Genomic DNA, 21010 nt, shown 5'->3' with positions numbered 1-21010 from the left:
GCAAAAATGACAGTTGAAAAATTGTTTTTATCCAGTTTGGCATAGATAAACCAGCAGTGGGTTATTTTACTGTCAGTGACAATGACCCAACCATTATTCCAGCAAAGTTGGGTTAAAAACTACCCAACACTGTGAAAATAACCCAACAAAATAACCCAGCAGACTCAACCCAGCAAAATTTAAAGTATAGTTAAAATGTTGTAATTTTTAACTCTTACACTTATACGAGATTTACGCATTTAAAGTAAATAACAAAATTACATCAAATTGAACTGTGTAATTAACAAATTTAAAGTAATACAACTTAAAGTAGTTTATTAGTCATTTTTTCATGTTATTTTTTTTAAGATTACTCGATTCAATTTGATCGAATTCAGTCATGAAATAGAAATGCGTAAATATTAAAATAATTTTTCTGAGTGTTCATACCGTACAGTGCAAAAGTCTTGGGCTCATTATATGTTTCACAAAAACATTCGTCATGGTTATTTTATATCTTCAGGAAATATCAATTTTCGACTTAAACATTCTATTTGCATATATACACACATACATTTAATTTTGTAATGTTAATGGCGGAGTACATTTGATACAGCTAATGTAACTCAAAACAACACATTCAGCTTATTAAAAAACTAAAATAAGATTTGGCTGCATCTAGCCACAATCAAGAAGAAATCATTAATATGGAAAAATATTACACGTTTTGGCCAACAGAAATTGTAATTAATAAATTAACAATTACAGCAAAAAACGTGACAATTTGTCCCAATATCAATGTGTTTCTTGCTGCCTTCAAGTGGACCAGTGTCTCATCTAGAATTCCGAGTTTCTCACTCGTTAACGATAATGTGATCTTTCATGAGCTCGGAACCCGTAATTACGATGTTTCCGACTCCACCAGAAGGGCACATCTGTCCCAGTCTTTTATGAAAAATACCCTTGTCCTCAGAACACAGTTTGTACCTTCTGGTAAAAATCTACCTTAATTATATAGTTGACTTTTTCGGTGTTCTCTTGCTTACGAAACAACTATTACAAAAACATGCTGATATTGGAATATTTTTGTGCAGGACAGAATTAACAAACAGTTTTGAACTTTATGTGTTTAAAACCAACATACAAAACCACTGCTAGAGAAAACAAGCAGTTGTGTAATTTGATTAATCCCTGGTACCCCTATAAACAACATAAATGCACATAAATACTTTGTTAAAGTCTCAAATACTCAACCTGATTGCGTGTTTAATTCCTCGAGTCGCATGTAGACACGCCCCAGTCCCGTCACGTGTGTCTGTAGACACGCCCCAGTCCCGTCACGTGTGTCTGTAGACACGCCCCAGTCCCGTCACGTGTGTGCCGGTCAGCTGACAGTGAGATCTGCATAAAGACTCATTACGCCGCACAGACGAGACCGAAAACACCCAAGAGAAGCAGTTCATCAACCCAACATGTTTCTCACGCTTCTGTTTATCTCCACTGGTAATATACACGTCTGTTTCATGGTCTTTCAGAGTGATTTGTGTCTTAATCTTAGTCATGTAAGCGTTTAATCGCAGAGGCTAATATGGCCGAAGTTGTGTCTGGTAAACATGTCATGTAGGTTACGAAACGGTATGAATGGAATTATTACAAACAAATACACGTCTAAAATTCGTATTATTTATGATCGGTTTTATGAGTAGAATATTGTTAACAAATAGTTCGACGTTTTGGTGTTTTATGTAGGCTATTTTTTTTGTATTAGGGCGTTTTCAAACCTGTGGACCGTTTGCTTTGTTACTAAACGGTGACTAAATCGTTACAATGTTGCATTTTCTTCTCGGTTCCGTCATGGTTATTTTGTATCTGTCATTAGTTACTCTTGCATTATTTCTCCATTGAAACATGCCTGTTCTCACAGATCTCTCTCTCACGTGCACACACAAACAGCAGAGTAAAGCCGCGTAAAATGTTTTTTATTCGTCAAAAAGTTGCTACCGCCGTCTTACCCGTGTTCTGCCGCTATCCCAAAGAGAGAAACGATCGTACTGAAATCATCTCAGGAATTATAAAACCGCTCCTATTTTAAACGTGTAATTATATCTATCCACGTTTTGATGATGAATTACAGAGAAGTGCTGATCTACAGATGTGTTCTCTGCAGATCCATCAAGGATGTTCATGGTTTTTAAAGGGATAATGTTTGGTTCGATTGTTTGGATTTGAGTGCGATTGCCGCAACACACTCTCACGGTCGAAATCGTCAGGATTAGTACGACTTTTCTAAATTTGGCTAATTCGTATGATATCGTGCAGCTGCACTCCTTTGAAGCCCTATGACTTTCACTAGAGCCAGTGACGTCGCTGGACGTGACAATTACTTGCTTCTGTCACACACAACAGTTTCCTATAATGTATACACACTGTACTGATTGGTTAAGTTTAGATAAGGGGTTTGGGTAAGGGCATAATGTTAATAAGCATGTTCTTAATGCCTCGTGCGAAGAACTCGCGCTTCCGCATTAGACATCTGGGAATTTGCACATGATGAATTCCTACAAGTTTATGCGAACAACATTGTTCGAAACCATACGAAATGGCCAAGTCGTAAATGATGTACGACTTCTCGTGAGATCGGGTTGGATTTCCGTGTTCATATACGCCTAAACAATCCGAGCCAGGTTCCGTAACGAATGCTCCAAATTAGCCAGGTGTTAAAACGCCCTTAGTAGCACAAATATTTCAGCTAACTGGCTAAAAATTAATTGTTCATAACTTTTTTTTTTTTAAAATTATTTCAAAATATTTGTGCTTTTGCTTATAAGATTCAGTCAGTATGTGCAATATTGGTTTGCTGTGCAGATATTTTAATCGGTCTGAATCCCTCCTGAAGCATCTTTTATAAATCATTATTTGCAGAATTTGTTTTTAACCCGAGGCACATATGGCAGTTTGACTTTCTATAGTTTTTTTTTTTTTTTTTTTTCTTGAACATTTCTTGAAATCGGCTTTGATTTGTGTTTTTAACCGAGGCGACTCATTTGTGTCGTTACGCATTTCACTTTTAACGTCGTAACGTCCTGATTTCGTGAGATTGATTTATGTGCAACAGTGATTTTATTAACCTTATCTGTTCTAGTTACCTCTGAAGGTGTCTGGATGCTTTCACGGTGAACAAACCCTTAAATGTACTGCGATTGTATCTTGTATCTAATCATTATAGTGTAGGAATGTGTGGAGAAAGTAATTTTGTTTGTCTTATGAGTTATTTTTATCATACCAATTTTCTTGTTGCTTTAAATAAGTTAATGTTCTCACTTCCAGTTTTCTGCAAGGTTTTTTATTTTTTTTTTTTTTTGAAAATGCATGCCCATGATGACTGGTAGCTGCACAAGAGGCTCCATTCCTTTGTCTTCCTATTTAGGATGTGATTACAGTCACAGTTTCTCTTTGTCTTTTGATGTTATTGTTCGGTTTACAGTGAAGGACAATTTAATGAATGCATAAATGAAATATGGTCTTATGGTCTCGCAGCCTTTTTTAAAAAAAAAAAAAAATAATTTTTTTCAGATGTGCCTCTCAGCCGCAGAATGTCTCGCTTCTCATTGGCATGCAGTTTTATCAGTAATGGGACAAAAGGAAGTTGGGAACATTGCCCTAGTTTGCTTTTGGCAGTAGGATATTGTTGCTTTATTGCATGTTATAATGAAAGAGGCCTGATGGACCTACTTTGTGCATGACCATTTATAAACGGATAGTCTTGGTTCTAATCCATAACCTATAACAGGTTCAGCATTCCAGTATTTAACATGACAAACATGTTTGTTTATTCAACATCAGGACTGCAAGCTAAGAGCTATATGAAGTAGGCAAAGAGTGTGTTTTAGGTTCTGTAGCTGGTCACCATTTAACTTCAAGTTTGTCATAAGGTAGTAAAACTGCGTGCATGAGAATTACAGTAGAATTGGTATCAGTAGAAAAATATTGTTTTAGGCAAATTAGGCTATAGCATGTCATACTTCACGATGGTAATGGGGGTTTTTTTTTTTATTTATTTATTTTTTTTCCCCTCCTCCCTCTGTACTATAACTATTGTTGTGGATCCCCTTATGTTCACCTTAAGAAAAGGGAACAGTAAAATGTAAACCGTTTATGATCTGTTGGGCAAAACAGTCCATGACATGTTAACTATTTTTATTATTGTCATGCATCTCTGTAAATAGCCCACTTTTACAACTAGTTCTTGAGCCATTGCGTAAAGCTTTCTTGTTTCCAGTCTCAAACTTTGTGTCTGCTCTAGCATTTTGCTTTTTTTCTTGCCTGATTTTTATATATAGCAATTTTCTTTTTCTCTTTGGTCGACACAACTACTCTACGTGGCAGTGGGAAAGAGGAAGTCAAAGCCCAGCGGTTTAACACAAGTTTAAAGAACAAGATGGTGTTGATTTTCACTTGTAGTAGGTCAAACGGAAGACTTGGTGTTTTTCTTGTTTTCGTTTCTGTGAGTTTAGGCCTTTGGGAATGTTTCCAAGCTTAGTTGCAGCATGACTTGGTACTGGATCATGTGATGTTTACTCATCATATAACTAGTAAAATGCAGTGTCAGTCAATTACTTGACCTACAGTGTACGTAACTTGATTGGGCCATCTTTTGTACAGACGGCTAGATAGAGAGATGCTGAGCTGGTGAAATGTGAGTAGTAGATCATAAGACTCAAGACCTTAGTTTTTGTCAGGGTATGCAGTATATGTCAGATGACTGGGTTTATTTATGCTTTAGATTTGAAGTCTGCAGTTTTTCTGCGTCTTTCAACATGATTCAGAAGTAGGATGAATATTTTTTTACATCTTTTTAAAAATAGAACTGTCAGCCCATTCTTAGGATTGAAATATTGAAAATGTCAAATGGAGCTCAGTTTTGTGTGGCTGAAACAATAAAATTGGCCAAAACATTCAATAAGCAAACATGTATGTGGCAAGGGGTGTGCATAACTGTATAAATGACTGACATTCCAATTCTGCAGAAATCTGTGGAGCTTTCTGTCAGTGCTGATTTTGTGCGCCTACTCATTGATTTTTTTCCCGTCTCTGTTTGTTTTTTGTGGGACGTAATTAAGGAATCAATTGAGCGTTTGCATTGGTATCAATGGCAACTGACTTTTTGAGAGTTTTGGGACTTACCAGACACACCCATGCAACTTTCAGGTCATTCATCTTAAAACCAAAATCCATCCTCTTAAAAATTAAAGCTTGATTATCTGAAGTGTTCTTGCTTGTTCCCTTGAGATTTTTCTGTCTGTTGGCCACAAATCCTGTTTCAGTTCCATGGAACAATGTGACTGCTCTCGTATCTTAAACCATTCACAGTCTCAATAACAGTTCAATGTGGAAAATCAGATTGTGAAAGCCTGAAAGGATTTGGTTTGTCTTTGTGTTTTGGCAGCCATGTCTTGTCAGTTAACTTTTGGTTAGACCTCAATAGTGAAATGAAACATCAAGTTTAGGGCAATGATTGACAAGTATCTTGTGCAGGGTGCTATGCATACTGCACATTCTGGCAAATAGGTCAACGGTACGGTAGGTTTTCCACTATATACTCGTATGCAGTCTACATATTTACTGCAGAAATATTAAGATTTTTTTTTTTTTTCTTGCTAGCGGTGGCAACTCCCCTGCTGGGTACGGAGCAGTGTGCCCGCGGAACCCCCTACTGGTGCCAGAACGTCAAGACTGCTTCACTTTGCGGGGCGGTTCAACACTGCCAACAGAATGTATGGAACAAGCCTCAGATGGTGGGTTGACCTGATTCACAGAAATGCTTGGTTAGTATTTTAATGATGAATTCATGAACACTAAGTGGACAAATCTTGCTTTTTATCTTGTAGAAATCTGTGCCGTGTGATCTGTGCAAAGAGGTGATTGTGGTGGTGGAGCAGCTATTGAAGGACAATGGCACAGAGGTATGTTGACATGATAACACTAAAGTTTTGAATGCTTTTCATGTAAGGTCAAAGTCTAAACTCTTGTGTTGACTCTAGATTGAAATCCTTGGATACATGGAGAAGGCATGTCAGCTGATCCCTGATGAGGGCCTAGCCGGACAGTGCCAGGAGGTTGTGGACAACTACTTTCCCGTTCTCATGGGCATCATCAAAGGAGAGCTGGTGAGTTGAATATATTCTTCCCTTCCCCTTTAACATAATTACCCTTTTAGTTGATGCTAGTATTGAAAGTACTGATACTGAACACCTACAGCAGAGGTATTCAATTAAATTTAAGATATCCGGTCTCGACATTTCCTTCCCACCAAAGGTCCAGACAATAACTTGTCATTTCGCAGCCATTCTGACTAATGATAATGTGTAAGAAATGCAAATTTGTTGGAATGGTTGTTATAAATTTCCAATTTGGCAGCAATAGTACTTTTGTAAAATGAAAAAATCAACAGTCAAAAAGTCTCTTTAAGAACTGGGCAAGAATGAGGTAATTGTGGCTCAAAAACAACCAAAGTAGTGGACTATGGAGGATCTTCTACAGTTTATATATACATGGGAAAGATAACCTCTGTGAGAAAATGTAGGTAATGTGAGTCTTAATGAGCCATTTATGTTTCCTTAAATTGCAAATCTACCAGAAACAATGTACATCTACACTGGCGGCCAAACGTTTGGAATAATGTACAGATTTTGCTCTTATGGAAAGAAATTGGTACTTTAATTCACCAAAGTGGCATTCAACTGATCACAAAGTGTAGTCGGGACATTACTGCTGTAAAAAAACAGCATAAATCTAGACAGGCCCCATTTCCAGCAGCCATCACTCCAACACCTTATCCTTGAGTAATCATGATAAATTGCTAATTTGGTACTAGAAAATCACTTGCCATTATATCAAACACAGTTGAAAGCTATTTGGTTTGTTAAATGAAGCTTAACATTATTTTTGTGTTTGTTTCTGAGTTGCCACAGTATGCAATAGACTGGCATGTCTTATGGTCAATTTTAGGTCAAAAATGGCAAAAAAGAAACAGCTTTCTCTAGAAACTCATCAGTCATTGTTTTGAGGAATGAAGGGCTATACAATGCTTGAAATTGCCCAAAAACAGATTTCATACAAAGGTTTACACTACAGTCTTCAAAGACAAAGGACAACTGGCTCTAACAAGGACAGAAAGAGATGTGGAAGGCCAGATGTACAACTGAACAAGAGAATAAGCACAACAGAGTCTCTAGTTTGAGAAATAGACGCCTCACATGTCCTCAGTTGACAGCTTCATTGAATTCTACCCGCTCAACACCAGTTTCATGTACAACAGTAAAGAGAAGGCTCAGGGGTGCAGGCCTTATGGGAAGAATTGCAAAGAAAAAGCCACTTTTGAAACAGAAAATCTAAAGGAAAAGGTTAGAGTGGGCAAAGAAACACACACATTGGACAACAGATAATTGGAAAAGAGTGTTATGGATCTTAACCCCATTGAGCTTTTGTGGGATCAGCTAGACTGTAAGGTCGGGCACTTCTCACGCACAAGACAGCCATATCTATGGCAAGTGCTACAGGAAGTGTGGGGTGAAATGTCACCTGAGTATCTGGACAAACTGACAGCTAGAATGCCAAGGATCTGCAAAGCTGTCATTGCTGCATGTTTTGATGTGAACTCTTTGAAGTAGTTTAAGAAGTTCTGAATTTGTCTTTTTTCAAATTGTAATAGTAATTTTTCACGTTATTAATGTCCTGACTATACATTGTGATCAGTTGAATACCACTTTGGTGAAAAGTACCAATTTCTTTCCATAAGAGCAAAATCTGTACATTATTCCAAACGTTTGTCCGCCAGTGTAAATAGTGCAGTTTAAAAATGTTAGCTATAGTCAAGTATAAATGAGCTGATTATCAAATGGAATATTTTTTTTTTTTTTTTTTTTCCCCCATAAGCAGAGAACTTTTAATTTCAAATTCATTTTTTTTGGTTGTCGTCCTTGCCATCTATGCCAGAGATGTTATCTTTGATTAATTTTCACAATTTAAGCAAAAACATCTGCTTATCAATAGGCTGGAAACATTGATTAATAAAGCTAATTTTAGACGGGGGGATAATTTCTAGTCTAAAGGCGCTCTGTAACCACGATATATTGTCCTGTCACAATCCTTGCTTGGCTAAACCGTCGGAGTCATATTGGACACATGAAGATTGTTTCTGCTTCATTTGTTTTCTGCAGTGTATTTTAGTGAAAGATGTCGGGATCCATCTATATTACTGCTCACTGTATTTCACCGCTACGGTTTACTGTCATTAACGGCGTCTGCAGCTCTACTATGCGGCGCTTCATGTCGCGGGCCGGTGGAGAGAGGCAGCGCATGCGGAGCGCGAACAGGCATTAATATGCCCCGGAGTGCTTGCAGTATACACAGTGTACTTAACACAAAAGACTCCTTATGAAGTAAACAATGATTCATGCTGTCTTTTTTAAATCTTTTGAACAATTTTAGCCATCATAGGTGCATTACTGTTGCAAAGCCTGTTCCAGACTGGAGGCAGCGAATTTGTGCTACCTTTTAAGATGTCTTGGTTAGCAGCCAAATAGGTCAGCCTTGAATGTATTGTGACAAATGATGACTTAAAATGTAAACATTTTCTCAAACAAAAAAAAACACCAAACCCTTGAGTGCAACGGCAGGGTTCAGAAAATTAAAAACCACTTTCTCCATTGGAAAATAGATTTTTAGTGATTTTAAAGTTTTATGTAAACCTCTTAAACCAAACAATTTTTAGTCGAGTGTGAAATTGTTGCATATGAGTGATTTACTAATCCCAGAAATGAAGATCGTGATTTAATTGGAAAATCATTATTTTTACCCAGCCCTAGTCACTTGTGAGGTTCCTTTTCTGTAATGATAAAGCCTAAATGTATGTAGATGGCTGCTTACAAGGGTTTGGAATAGAGCTTCAGTCCCAAGAGTTTCAATGAGAGCACTGGTTATCTACAAGGCAAGCTTTGTGTAAGAGGCTCTTCCTCTGTTGCATCAAAGTCATAATCCTCTTTAAAGAACAGAAGGAGGTCTGTAGATTTGGTCGCAGATTCTGTTTGCTTGTTTGTATTATTTCTTACAATCCTTCTGTGTTCCTCTCTGGCAGAATGACCCTGGTGTGGTGTGCGGTGCACTGGGCCTGTGTGTGTCCCAGCAGGCAGCTCTGGCCAAAGCTCAGCTCATGTCTAATGAGATCCCTCAAGTGGACCTGACACAGCGTGTCAACCCCTTCCTGCTTAACATCCCTCAGCTGCTCTACCCCAAAGAGAACGCCAAGGAGGAGACCCCCAAACAGGTGATGAGTCATTGCTGTCATCCATTTTAATGGGGAAAATGTCTAATGAGACTTCAAATATTGATTTGTCAAATTGCTATACTGCCTATAATCTAAAAAATAATACACAAAAGCAAGTATCGCTAATAATATAGCTGGTATTTGGAATCAATCCCTAACCCCAAGTGTTAAACTTTAGGTTGTTGAAATTTGGCATGTTACTTGTCTTGCACCATTTGTTGAACAGACATGAATGAGACTTCAGATCAGGGTTGGGTATCGCCAACTACAACGCCTTACGATTCAAACTGTGATACTAATTCAGTTTTAGTCTCATGTCTCATAAGCGCACTGAGTGCCTCGGTTGCGCTTTAGACAACCTGCTGCTTCATTGATTGAACTGTCAGTCACAAGAATGCTCACACACACACACACACACAAAAAAAAAATACTAGGATCTAAACTATTGATACAGTATTGTGGAAAAAACGCGATGTTTCAGTACATTATTGTATTGACACAGCCCTAGTTCAAATTGTCCAGCTTGTTGAAGTTTGCTAATACCTTTCTGAGCAATCAGACATATAATTTTCATCTCTCAGACGATTAAATGGGTGAAAAATAATCCCGTAGACATGGAGGGCCATAACTAGAATTTTACATGATTGAAATGAATCAGTTATTAAAATATTTTACTGTATTATAAAATGTTTATAAAGTTAGTAAAACCGAGCTTTAGGCATGGAAAGTTTACTGTTTGAATTGGTGGAAAAATTTAACCTGAAAACCATTTTCCAATACAATCAGTGTTGGGTGTAATCTGAAAGTAATTAGTGTAACATTACATTTTAAATTCTTGTAATCAGATTACAGTTACTGACTTTCAATTAAGGTAGTTACTTTAAAGTATATTACTTGGGTTACACATTTCTAAAGTAGTATTTATGTATAGTTTAAAATATTAAAGTTTACATGTACCTGTGTTTGCGTGTCTGAGACAGATGAACCGGTGTGCAACAATGAATGAAATACCGAAATTATTTTGAATTTGTTGGGCAGTGTTGTAGAAAGTAAATGGTAATGTGATTACTTGTTTGGAGTAATCAGTAGAGAAATCTTATTACAATTCTTACAGAAGTAATTGGTAATTTGAAGCAGGGATTATTAAACTTTTTTTTTTTTTTTTTTTCTTTTTTTCAGAACATAACTGAAAATGGGAATTAAGTCACTTTTTAATTGTTCTGAAGTGAAAACATTATTTTAAAATGCTGGTAACTGGTTAATTTCTGATTTTTATTTTAATTTGAGTATCCCGTTACATTTTAGGAATTACACTTCCTGTTGCACGAGAAAATGAGGCTTCTCTCTTTTTAGTAGAACATAAGCATGCACTTTGATTCTGAAGGTTAAAAAAAAGAAGTTCATCCCACATTTGCCTTATGCAACGTACATTCATGCAGGAGAGAGAGTTAGGCTAGTAATTTATTTTAGGTGGTCCAATTAATATTGTAAATTTTGATATTTAAAAGAAGAAACTATAGGCTACTGTACAGTATACTATGCGTATTATGACTTCCTGAAGTCATGAATCTTTAATTTCCCCACATGGGAAGACATTTTAAATGCATATTTTTGCTTATTTCGGTTGGAGCATGTTGCTTATTGAGCTTGTTTTTCCAAAATGATTGCCTTGTTTCTCTTGAGTTCGTTGCAACTTATTTTCCCCACCCTTGAGTTGAACTGTCAGTAAAAAAAAAAAAAAAGAGCCTTTTAGATCTAACTGAAACATTTGGAAAATAGGTGGCGGAATGACAGAAAATGGAAAAAATACTGTTTCTCCTCTGAACGAACTGAAATCTTACCCAACACTGGATGCAATATGTAAAAAAAAAAAAAAAAAAAAAAAAAAACACACAAAAAAAATGCCACAGTTCATTCAAATTTTATTTAATGATTTAATCAAAGCTATTGTGAAGCATTACTAACTTGGTTTGTATATCAGTGACTTTAACATGTAATTTGTCTCATCCTGATTGTTCCCTAAATGACTGACATCATCTGTCTGCAGATGAGTGGAGACGTGTGTCAGGACTGCGTTACATTCATTACTGACACTCAGGATCAGGCCAGAACCAACGCATCATTTGTCAACACTCTTCTGGCGCAGGTGGAGAACCAGTGCGAGCACCTGGGATCTGGCATGTCTGATACAGTGAGGACATTTGAATAGGGAGCTTGACTATACAGTAATACCTTAAAATGCTGCCTATTTAGGCAGCTCCTTAAATTTTTGGAACAGAGCCTACATCTTGCCTCATTTCTTCAACAGTGTAAGCAATACATCAGCCAGTACGGTCCCCTAGTCATTCAACAGCTAATGTCTATGGTAAGTGATTGCATTTTAAATTTCTCATTTGTGCAGGCATTCGAGCAGTTTCATCCGTCCTCCATTGCAGAATTGAGTGCTTAAATTACCCCCTTGTGGCACACCACAGCAAGCGGTTTTAATATGTAGAGCTTGTTGCAGTATTTGCCAGTCAAGTGAACAGACCTGCTCTTGTTCTCCTTCCTGTTTTCGTCTTCCGGCTTAATCTGCATCTCTAATCACTTGTTCTTGTTTTATTCCTTCATCCCACCCTCATTTTCCTTTTTTTTTTTTTTTTCCTCCCCTCTCTTAACTTGCGGTTTTGTTTGCTCTGGTCTCCAGGAGCAGGTAGGTCTCTCTGAGCTGCTAGTCTCATTCTAGTTTGTGCTTTTTAATCTGTCATGTGGCTAGTCACCTGTGCTGTCTTCTAATCTGAACAATGGTTGCTAATCTGTACTGTTGTGTAGACTAGCCACTCACTTGCAGTGTTAAAATGGGTCTAACCCTTTAGGGTTCCATGTTGATTTGGTTTGTAGGTGTGGTACCAGACTAATCATTCAGTATAACATCCGTAGCACACATTTTCTGTTAGTAGGGTTGGGAACAGAAAATGTAAAAGGGTCCATTTAACAGTTCTTGAATGTCTGCTTCTGCGATGCCATACTAAAATACTCAGCGTTTCCTGCAACACTGCTGAGTCATACCAAAAGAAATAGGTTTTAGCCATTTTTTGAGCTTGCAGTCTGAATTGAATGCGGTGGCTGAGAAATACTCTGCGCAAAATAATCGCAACTATAAATGCACTGTTAACTGCATTTCTGTATTCGCTTAATTTATTATTTTTAATTTTCAGAATTGTTTTTATAATTTGAAGTGCACAATAATCTGAGGTATCCGCTGTTAAAACGGATAACCACGATCAGACAATTTATTTAACCTCTTAAGCCCGGAGCGACCCGGTACCAGGCCCTCTAGCGGGTGCTGATCACGGGAAAAAAAAAATTATTATGGTATTACTTCAACACTTGCTTGATCTGCACAAATTACGTGTCGTTTTAAAACTTAGAATCTTATCTTTACAATGAATATAGCTGATCTGACCAATTCTAAAATACTGCTTTTTAAATTCTGATAAATTAGAATCCTTCCGTTTGGGGGGGAAGGAATCACAAATTTGCGATTTTTAACAATCATATAAAAAATAACAGTAAAAAAGATCAGACAGCCATGTTGTATATCTTTGGGAAGCTATTGACAAGTAGAATATAAGTAGCAAATTAGTTTGATTCAGAGACCAAACTACAGTAAGTATTAGCTTGTGAAATCCAAATGTATTTATCAAAATAATTATAAACGGCATTTCCATCACATTTTGGTTTATTAATTCATAAAAAATAAACATCATATAGAAAATGACCTATCACAACTTGCAGCTGGCTACCGAAGGGTAGCGCTAAAAGAGATCGCTATAACAATGCTGTTCTCTGGGAGCGATTCACTGAAACACCAGCCTTCATGTCATAGATGTGTCGGATCGTTCTCACTGTATCTGTAGAGAATGTTTGATTCCATATTTGTACAAGTCACGTGTCCCACGTGTGGACCAGAATGCACATACATGGACTGCGCAAAACAGGGCGCTCAACACATTTTTTGGAGTGATTGGAAAAAGAAGCCAAAGTGAAATGTATCATATGGGACTAGTTTAAGTAATTTATTTATGAATTATTGTTTGGAGATGTAATTTGGACACTTTGATAAAAGTCCACCATGACAACCATGGCTCTATATGCGATCACTTTGGATTGCATTGTCCTGTCAACAATTATTTTTCCTGGTATAATTGACAAGGTTTTTTTTTGTTTTTTTTTTTTGACCATCCATACTTCCTGTCTAAAAGATATGTCAAACTTAATAACTAAAAGTTCACTTTTAGTGCTAATGTTTTGTTTTGCCAGCAATGTTGTAGCATAAGAGTCTCTGAACGTGATCCAAATATATTTTTGCTTAAATTATGAAAGGTTTTCTACAATTTATACCAGCAATTGATTTAAAAAAAATTGCTATTTTAGAGGAAATCCGTCAAAATGCCTTTCAGGGTGGTGTGTGTGTGTTAAGGGGTCATGATATGAGGAATCACATTTTCCTTAGTTTCAGAATTAAAAACTACTACCTCACTGCAAAAAATAAATAAAAATACTAAGCTGCCAACTTGTGCCACACTGTGGTAGTTATTTGCATCTGACCCCATCCATAACACATCAGCGACTACTTTTCCTTATCACTTCCACAGCCCCGCCCAGTAGCGGTGAGCAGTGACATTGCCAGGAGAGTGCAGGTCAGTCAAGAGCATAAAGCCAATCATAAGTGAGCGTTTACTGTCAAGTCTTAAAGGAGAAGCAGCACCAAAACCAAGCGTTTCTGAAAGAGGGTGGAAAATGATCATGTTTTACAAATATGACTTGTTTTTGGGGGGGGGCAAAAAATATTACTAACATTTAGGGCTGTAAGATTTAACGTAAATTCGGTGTGCATTTTATAAAAATAAAAAAAACAATCATTTCCCTGGACCGTAATAAAGAATATTCCTGTCAGAGTTATTCAAGCTTGAAGTAACGCCCTGTTTTCTCCAGGGGGCAGTAAGCAAATCTCCAGTGGTATAGGCAACATGCAGCTGTACAGAGAACAAACCACACTCAGCTTGACACAAGTGACAGCACAAGATGAGGACGCATTCTTGCATTCAAACACAACCCAAGCGCTCAAAGCGTCCATCTGAAACATGTACATTAACGCGTCCTTAAAGCCCTTTATTTTAAGTATATCTCAGACAGATTGACAAATTCAATCGCAAAATTAATTGCTATGGACCGTTAGTGATCGGCTTATGTTCAATAATATTGAAAAATATGTTGCCTTCTAAAGCCACTTTGTCTTGTCAGCGCTTTGCTTGTCTGTCACAATGCATTTTTAATTATCTGAATTTATGCTAATAAATTATTTGATTTAAATATAACTATGTATTGAATTACTGTTATTTGAGGGGCTTTCTCAGCAAATATTTATTTGATTAATTGCAACTAATTCGATTAATCGCCATATGTAATTATTTAGATTTTAATTGATTGGTAGTCCTACTAATATAAAAACTGAACCTCAAGGAACATATTAAAATAAAAGACATGTCATAGTAAATGAATTGATCAAAGACTCAATTGCGCTCAACTTGAGTTATCAATTTGAATCAGTCTAACTCACTGAATTGGTCCGAGGATCTTCACACACTCAAGTCATTACTTCGCTATGTCCAACTTCGCAATGTCTGAGGTTTGTGAAACTTAAATCGGTGCAGTTTGTTGATTGGTTGTTCATGTGACAATGTGCAGTTAAAACTTTTGTTCAGAATGTGTATCTCTGTATTCTTTCTGTCCCTTCCTGTTAAGTTAATAAAGGTTACTTGAGCTCTATTGGCTTAAGTTGGTGCTCTAGATCTAGACCAGCAGCAAATGTGACTTTCCCCTATCCCATCCATCAGATCAGACACATGCATTGTATGATGTTTGCATGCACGTCTGCCGTCAGGCTGACAGGGCGGTATGAGATGCTCCGTGCATGAGGTAGAGCATCATTATGCAATGGACGCTGCATGACATTATCTCTGAAGATGTTGCATAAACGCATCAGTCATTGCATGTCTGAGAAATACTGCTCATCCTACCTTTTTATTTAAATGTGCCGGAAGAAACTGTGCACTAACTGAATATCTACACGTTTTCAAAATGGTCTCCGTAGCAACCCAAGGACCTCTGCTTTCGTGCTGGTTTCTGCCCTACTGGACCCAAGACCGTGCGCATGCAGGAGTTGGTGCCTGCCAAATCCATCCCTGCTGTCAAGATGTTCCCCGCAACTAAACTTGAAACGCCTATCATTGACAAGCCTGTTAAGGTAGAGTATACAGTAGTTTCTTTGATTTTTCATAAGAGTATGAACCTGTGAAATGTTATCCGATTGAAGTATTCAAAAGGAAACCGCTTTCAAAAAGGAACGTGCATGCATGTCGCTGGGTCCGTAAGGAGAGGAACACAAAGTAAAATTGTTTACCTCTTTGATAACACCAGGAAGTATGGTCACTTTCAACCTCTAAATAGAACAATAGCTGGTTGGGTGTCTGTAAAATCATTTGCAATGCTTGTATTTAATCCTGTATAGTTTTAGTACTTGAAGGGATAGTTCCCCCAAAAAAACAAAACTGTCATTTACTTGCTCTAATGTTATGACTTTCTTCTGTCAAACACACAAGGAGATGTTGGGCACAATGACAACCTCAGTCACCATTTGACAATGTGAGAGCAAGTAAATGATGACAGAATTGTTAATTTATAGGTTAACTACTTCTTTAAAGTGATTAGTTTACCTAAAAATGAAATTCTTTCATTTACTCCCCCTCATGTCATCCCAGATGTGTATGACTTTCTTCTGCAGAACACAAAGATTTTTAGAAGAATATCTCATCTCTGTTGGTCCATACAGTAGAAGTGAATGGTAACCAGAATGTTGACGCTGAAAAAAGGACATAAAGGCAGCATAAAAGTAATCCATACGACTCCAGTAGTTAAATCCATATCTTCAGAAGGTATGATAGGTATTGGTGAGAAACTGATCAATATTTAAGTCCTTTTTTACTATAAATCTTTCACTCTCCTTTTTGGCGATTCAAATTCTTTGTGGATATTGCCACCTATTGGGCAGGGTGTAGAATTTCTAGTTAAAAGGGCTTGAATATTGATCTCTTTCTCACCCACACCTATCAAATCGCTTCAGAATACATTTAACCACTGGAGTCACATGGATTACTTTTATGCTGCCTTTGTGCTTTTTGGAGCTTCAAAGTTCTGGCCACCATTCACTCGCACTGAATGGACCTATAGAACTGAGATATTCTTCTAAAAATCTTAATTTGTGTTCTGCCGAAGAAAGTCGGGCACATCTCGGATGGCATGCGGGTGAGTAAATGATGAGAGAATTTTCATTTATAAGTGAACTATCCCTTTAACACAAGTTTCAGTAGTTGTGTTTTGGCATATTAAAATGTAATGTTTCTATAGAATTTACTGATTTTATTACAAAATGTTTGCAACTGTTATGGGCTCTAAACAACATTCAAATGAAACTTTAATGGGCTAAGTGTTTAAAAACGCATGACCATTCCTTCAAGTGTCCGGGTGTCTGTCTATTTTGACAGAAGATGATGCGTGTGCGTAACTCGCCGCAGTGTGCCATTTGTGAGTATGTGATAAAGGAGGTTGAAGCAATGCTCGAGGGTCAAACATCTGAGGTATGATGCCACCTGTCAAATACATGATTGTCAGAGACTACCAAAATAAAACCACTCTAACCACTTTAATAACAGCTCAGAACATGTAGTTTAATTGGAAGCTAGATAATTAAATACTTGGATGAAAATTACTTTTTTCTTATTGGATTTTTATTTAGAATTTTATTTTTATACTCAAATATAAACTTTTCACGTGTGTGTGTGTGTGTGTATATATATATATATATATATATATATCTATATCTATCTATCTATCTCTCTCTCTATATATCTATCCTTCACATTAATTCAATCAGTTCATTAAGTTCTCAATCTGAATATTTAGCCTCCTACCCATAAAATTAAATCAACATCAAATCATATGTTTAACTAGCCTTACAATAGAATATTAAGAATTATATTAGTTGTTATAAAAAACAAATCATTACAAGGGTGTTTTTTTTTTGCCTCTGTATTTTGAATTTCAGGGCCATTTTTATTACTTTTGCCTAAGCCTCCATTTAATTTTCCTTTTTTTTTTTTTTTTGTTAATCAGCAAGAGATTGTGCAGGTTGTGGAGAAGGTCTGCAACATTTTGCCCTCCACACTCACAGCTCAGTGCAAGGACCTGATTGAGGCCTATGGACAGGCCATCATTGAGCTGCTCGTGCAGGAGGCCGACCCCAAAACCATCTGCACATTCCTCGGGCTCTGCACGGAGACGAGCCGCACCTTTATCCGTAAGTAGCTACAATGTGTTGTGCTGGCACAATGTACCATCCTTGGATGAAAGATATTTACACTTTTATTGGTTTGTTGCACTTTTTTTTTTTTTTCTGTCCTGCAGCTGAAATGGAGAAAGCCAAGTTTCAGAATGGCGGTTTCTGTGACGTGTGTAAGATGGCTGTGCGTTATGTGGATGGGATCCTGGAGCAGAACGCCACTCAGGCAGATATTGAGGATGCCGTGAGGAAGGTCTGCAAATTCCTGCCTGATGCAGTCAGAGATGAGGTGTGTTAACAGTTCGTTATGCCGCTCAACCTGAAAAGACACTTCTGATCTGTACCGTAATGGAGCGCAACAGTGCCCGCCCTCTTTTTCAGCCTTCCTGGTTCCGGAAGCGTTTCATTCATATTTTTCCATAAGGATTTCATAAAGCGCTTCAAAACATAGTTCTAAGTAGAGCCCGACTGATATGGGATTTGAGACTGATACCGATTTTAGAGGGGGGAAATTCACCGGTGCCCGATATATTAAATTTGAGCTGGAATGAAAACAGACCTTTTCTATGTGGATTTTTCACTTATTGCACCGATATGACTATGCAAAGGTACTCAGAAGGCTGCTTAAATAGTTTTATCAAAGAACATTTGACATTACGTTGTCAACAAATTCTAGAAATGAACACTGAGAAAATAAAGAATAAATAAAAATACAATAAATGGCTTAATAAACATCAGTACTGTATGCTTGGTATCAGTCAATTGCTGACCATTTAAATAAAGAATAAAAAAATAAATATGTAAAGAAACATCAGGGGCCGGTTGCACCAGCTATACAGGCATTAAAACTTGGCCTAGTTGTGGCATAAATGGGCACTAAGTCAAAACTTATGCACTACAAAATGAGCGTTGCACCATTACATTTATGTAGGACGTAAACCCTATGTATAAACTAAATATATACGGCAGCCTCCGACCAGGAGTAACTGATGGAATAAAAAAAGCAGACTCATTTAATGACATCAATGAGCTCATGTTTTAGTTGACTGGCATCAGTCCTTCGACATCATATGATTATGTTGGCATTTACACTTGTTTACATTTACGAGAGTGAAAATAAAATAAAGGGGCTCTTCAGCATGAAACCGATCTAATGGTGCCGTTTTTAGGGTGCGTCGCCCGGTGTCAAGTTTCCACAAATTCTATCTCATTAGGATATTAAAATTAATAAATGTCTATTCCAGCCTGTTGTATTAGTATTTATTTTAGATGCAGTTCCTATATATTATTTACACAGGGCAAATATACTATTTATTAAATCTACTTTTGTTACGTATCCTATTTTAATGTCTGGAAAACCAGACTTTTAAATTACATTTTGTAAATACAACGACTGGAATTGTTTGGTTGAAGGGGTACCAAACTGTGAATCCTGAACAAAACAGTTTGGTGAATACATGTTTACATGCTGACATGGTATGAAAGTAGCTACGTGATTAGCTAGTTAGTTGTAAGCTCCTTGTCATGGAGAGCAAAAGATGGACTTTTTTTACTTTCCAGCATTGTGTCTCACCAACTAGGTAACAATGTAGCGTGAAATCAACACTCATCAGACACAATCCACCACCGACTGTTGTCTGCTTGGCTGCAAAAAGATGCTCTGTTTACCTTTCAGTCTGCTACATTACTGTCTGCACTGACAAACTATAGCTGGCTAACAGCAAACAGATGTGAAACATGAGTGACATGGTTGTCAGGGACAGGGTTAACATTATTAGTTATATAAAATGATGGGGTCATCCCAGTATGTATTTCACAAACTAGTTAGCAATTTACCGAGAAGACACCGCTGAACTCCGCTCTGTCTGCAGAGCCACAGTCAGTTCAGCTCTAAACAATGGAGTCAGAGCGCGCTCTGCTGGACAAACTACGTTATGACACCAATTCTGAAGCATTGTTTTCTGCATTATATCTTCTGAAAGTTTTCATATCTACGCATACGGGCGTCCGAAATATTGGTTGGGCACTAGTTCTAAGCCATGAACCAAATCAATCAGCTCTGAGTTGAATCACAACGTTACAAACTTTGATTTGAAGCAAAGACAAAGGATCAAGACTGTGTACTTAACATCTTTAATGAGGGAATGAACTACCATCTTATGAAGCATTGCGAATGAGGTATTCAAATAAAAAATGATGGAAAAAATGTAAACCATTTAAAATTGCTGTTTCTATCATGTATAGAAACAAATATATTTGGATTTTATTGCTAAATATTCAGGTGTGTGTGCGTGCTTTGAGAGTGTAGGGAGACCAACTTGATTGCGTCCTTCACAGTGCACCATGGGTTTGCACGCTTTATTTGCCGATTCTGTAAGTGGTGGCTTATTTTCTGGATCAAGGATACTGTAGATCTTCACCTGAAATTCCCCTATTAAACTTAAACCTTTATATACAAACCTACTGTGAGGTATCATTAAATCTACACCCCTAAAGAAAAAAATGAAAGGGATTTTTTACTTCCAGAACTAGATGAATCAAGCTCTCCAGTTGTCAGTTTGAATCTACAAATAGACAAACTACTAGTCAAATTTCTTCTGTAGGAAATTGTATAACAAGACAAACATTTGTGCTGTTTTCTCTGTAGTGTGATCAGCTCATCCAGCAGTACGAACCTCTGCTGGTACAGCTGCTGCTCCAGGCACTCGACCCTGACTTCGTCTGCATGGTAAGATTTCACTGCACTCTCACACTCTTGAAAATCATGTGGTCATTTGTGGAGTTCTGACTGAGGTGGTGTTTCATACAGAAGCTGGGAGCATGTCCTGAGGCAGTGCAGAGGCTGCTGGGACTGGAGCAGTGCAGCTGGGGTCCTGCATACTGGTGTAAGAATGTGGAGACTGCTGCACGCTGTAATGTGAGTAATGCCATTCTCATGTAACTGGAGATTCCTTAAGCTTGGCTTGCACTGCACGCAATTCTGATTTGCTTTTCAAATCGGACTGACTGAACAAAACGGATTTCATAATTCTGAAATGAAAGTGCATACAGTCAGACAAAATCCGATTTATCTACATCAGTTGCAATAGTAATGACCAAACATCAGTATATCGGCAGTAGATGTAAGAGTCAAGAGCAAAGTAGCTGTCTTTGTGGAAAAGATGGGATTTTTTTTTTTTTTCATGCAGAAATCTCATAATTGGAGACCCATGAGGTGCTGTCAAGGCATTTTTGGACTATTTACACATTCATGCATATGCTTTTTCTGAAACAATTTGTTGACCTTTCAATACATGGTGAAGGCCATATGTGAGCATACATGAATT

The 21010-nt window shown here is 37.4% G+C and overlaps 1 protein-coding gene across 2 annotated transcripts in view; it reads left to right on the top strand.

The window, feature by feature from the left end:
* Positions 1-1346: 1346 nt before the first annotated feature.
* Positions 1347-21010, top strand: part of LOC127413703 (prosaposin-like) — a 20983-nt gene continuing 1319 nt past the window's right edge. The window contains exons 1-13 of one of the 2 annotated variants that reach the window (XM_051651053.1): positions 1347-1482; positions 5641-5774; positions 5868-5942; positions 6021-6146; positions 9116-9304; positions 11352-11495; positions 11613-11669; positions 15441-15593; positions 16894-16983; positions 17519-17702; positions 17810-17973; positions 20332-20412; positions 20494-20601. In XM_051651053.1, the coding sequence (XP_051507013.1) occupies positions 1452-1482; positions 5641-5774; positions 5868-5942; positions 6021-6146; positions 9116-9304; positions 11352-11495; positions 11613-11669; positions 15441-15593; positions 16894-16983; positions 17519-17702; positions 17810-17973; positions 20332-20412; positions 20494-20601 (1536 nt within the window). In that variant the 5' untranslated portion in view covers positions 1347-1451. Of the gene's footprint in view, positions 1483-5640; positions 5775-5867; positions 5943-6020; positions 6147-9115; positions 9305-11351; positions 11496-11612; positions 11670-15440; positions 15594-16890; positions 16984-17518; positions 17703-17809; positions 17974-20331; positions 20413-20493; positions 20602-21010 lie in introns of both variants that reach the window. The other variant, XM_051651052.1, reaches the window with a different exon arrangement.

This window comes from Myxocyprinus asiaticus, chromosome 23 (assembly GCF_019703515.2).
Source record: "Myxocyprinus asiaticus isolate MX2 ecotype Aquarium Trade chromosome 23, UBuf_Myxa_2, whole genome shotgun sequence".
In the NCBI taxonomy this organism is placed as follows: Eukaryota; Metazoa; Chordata; class Actinopteri; order Cypriniformes; family Catostomidae; genus Myxocyprinus; species Myxocyprinus asiaticus.
Note: the sequence above shows the minus strand (reverse complement) of the source record. Positions and strands in the feature narration are given on the sequence as shown.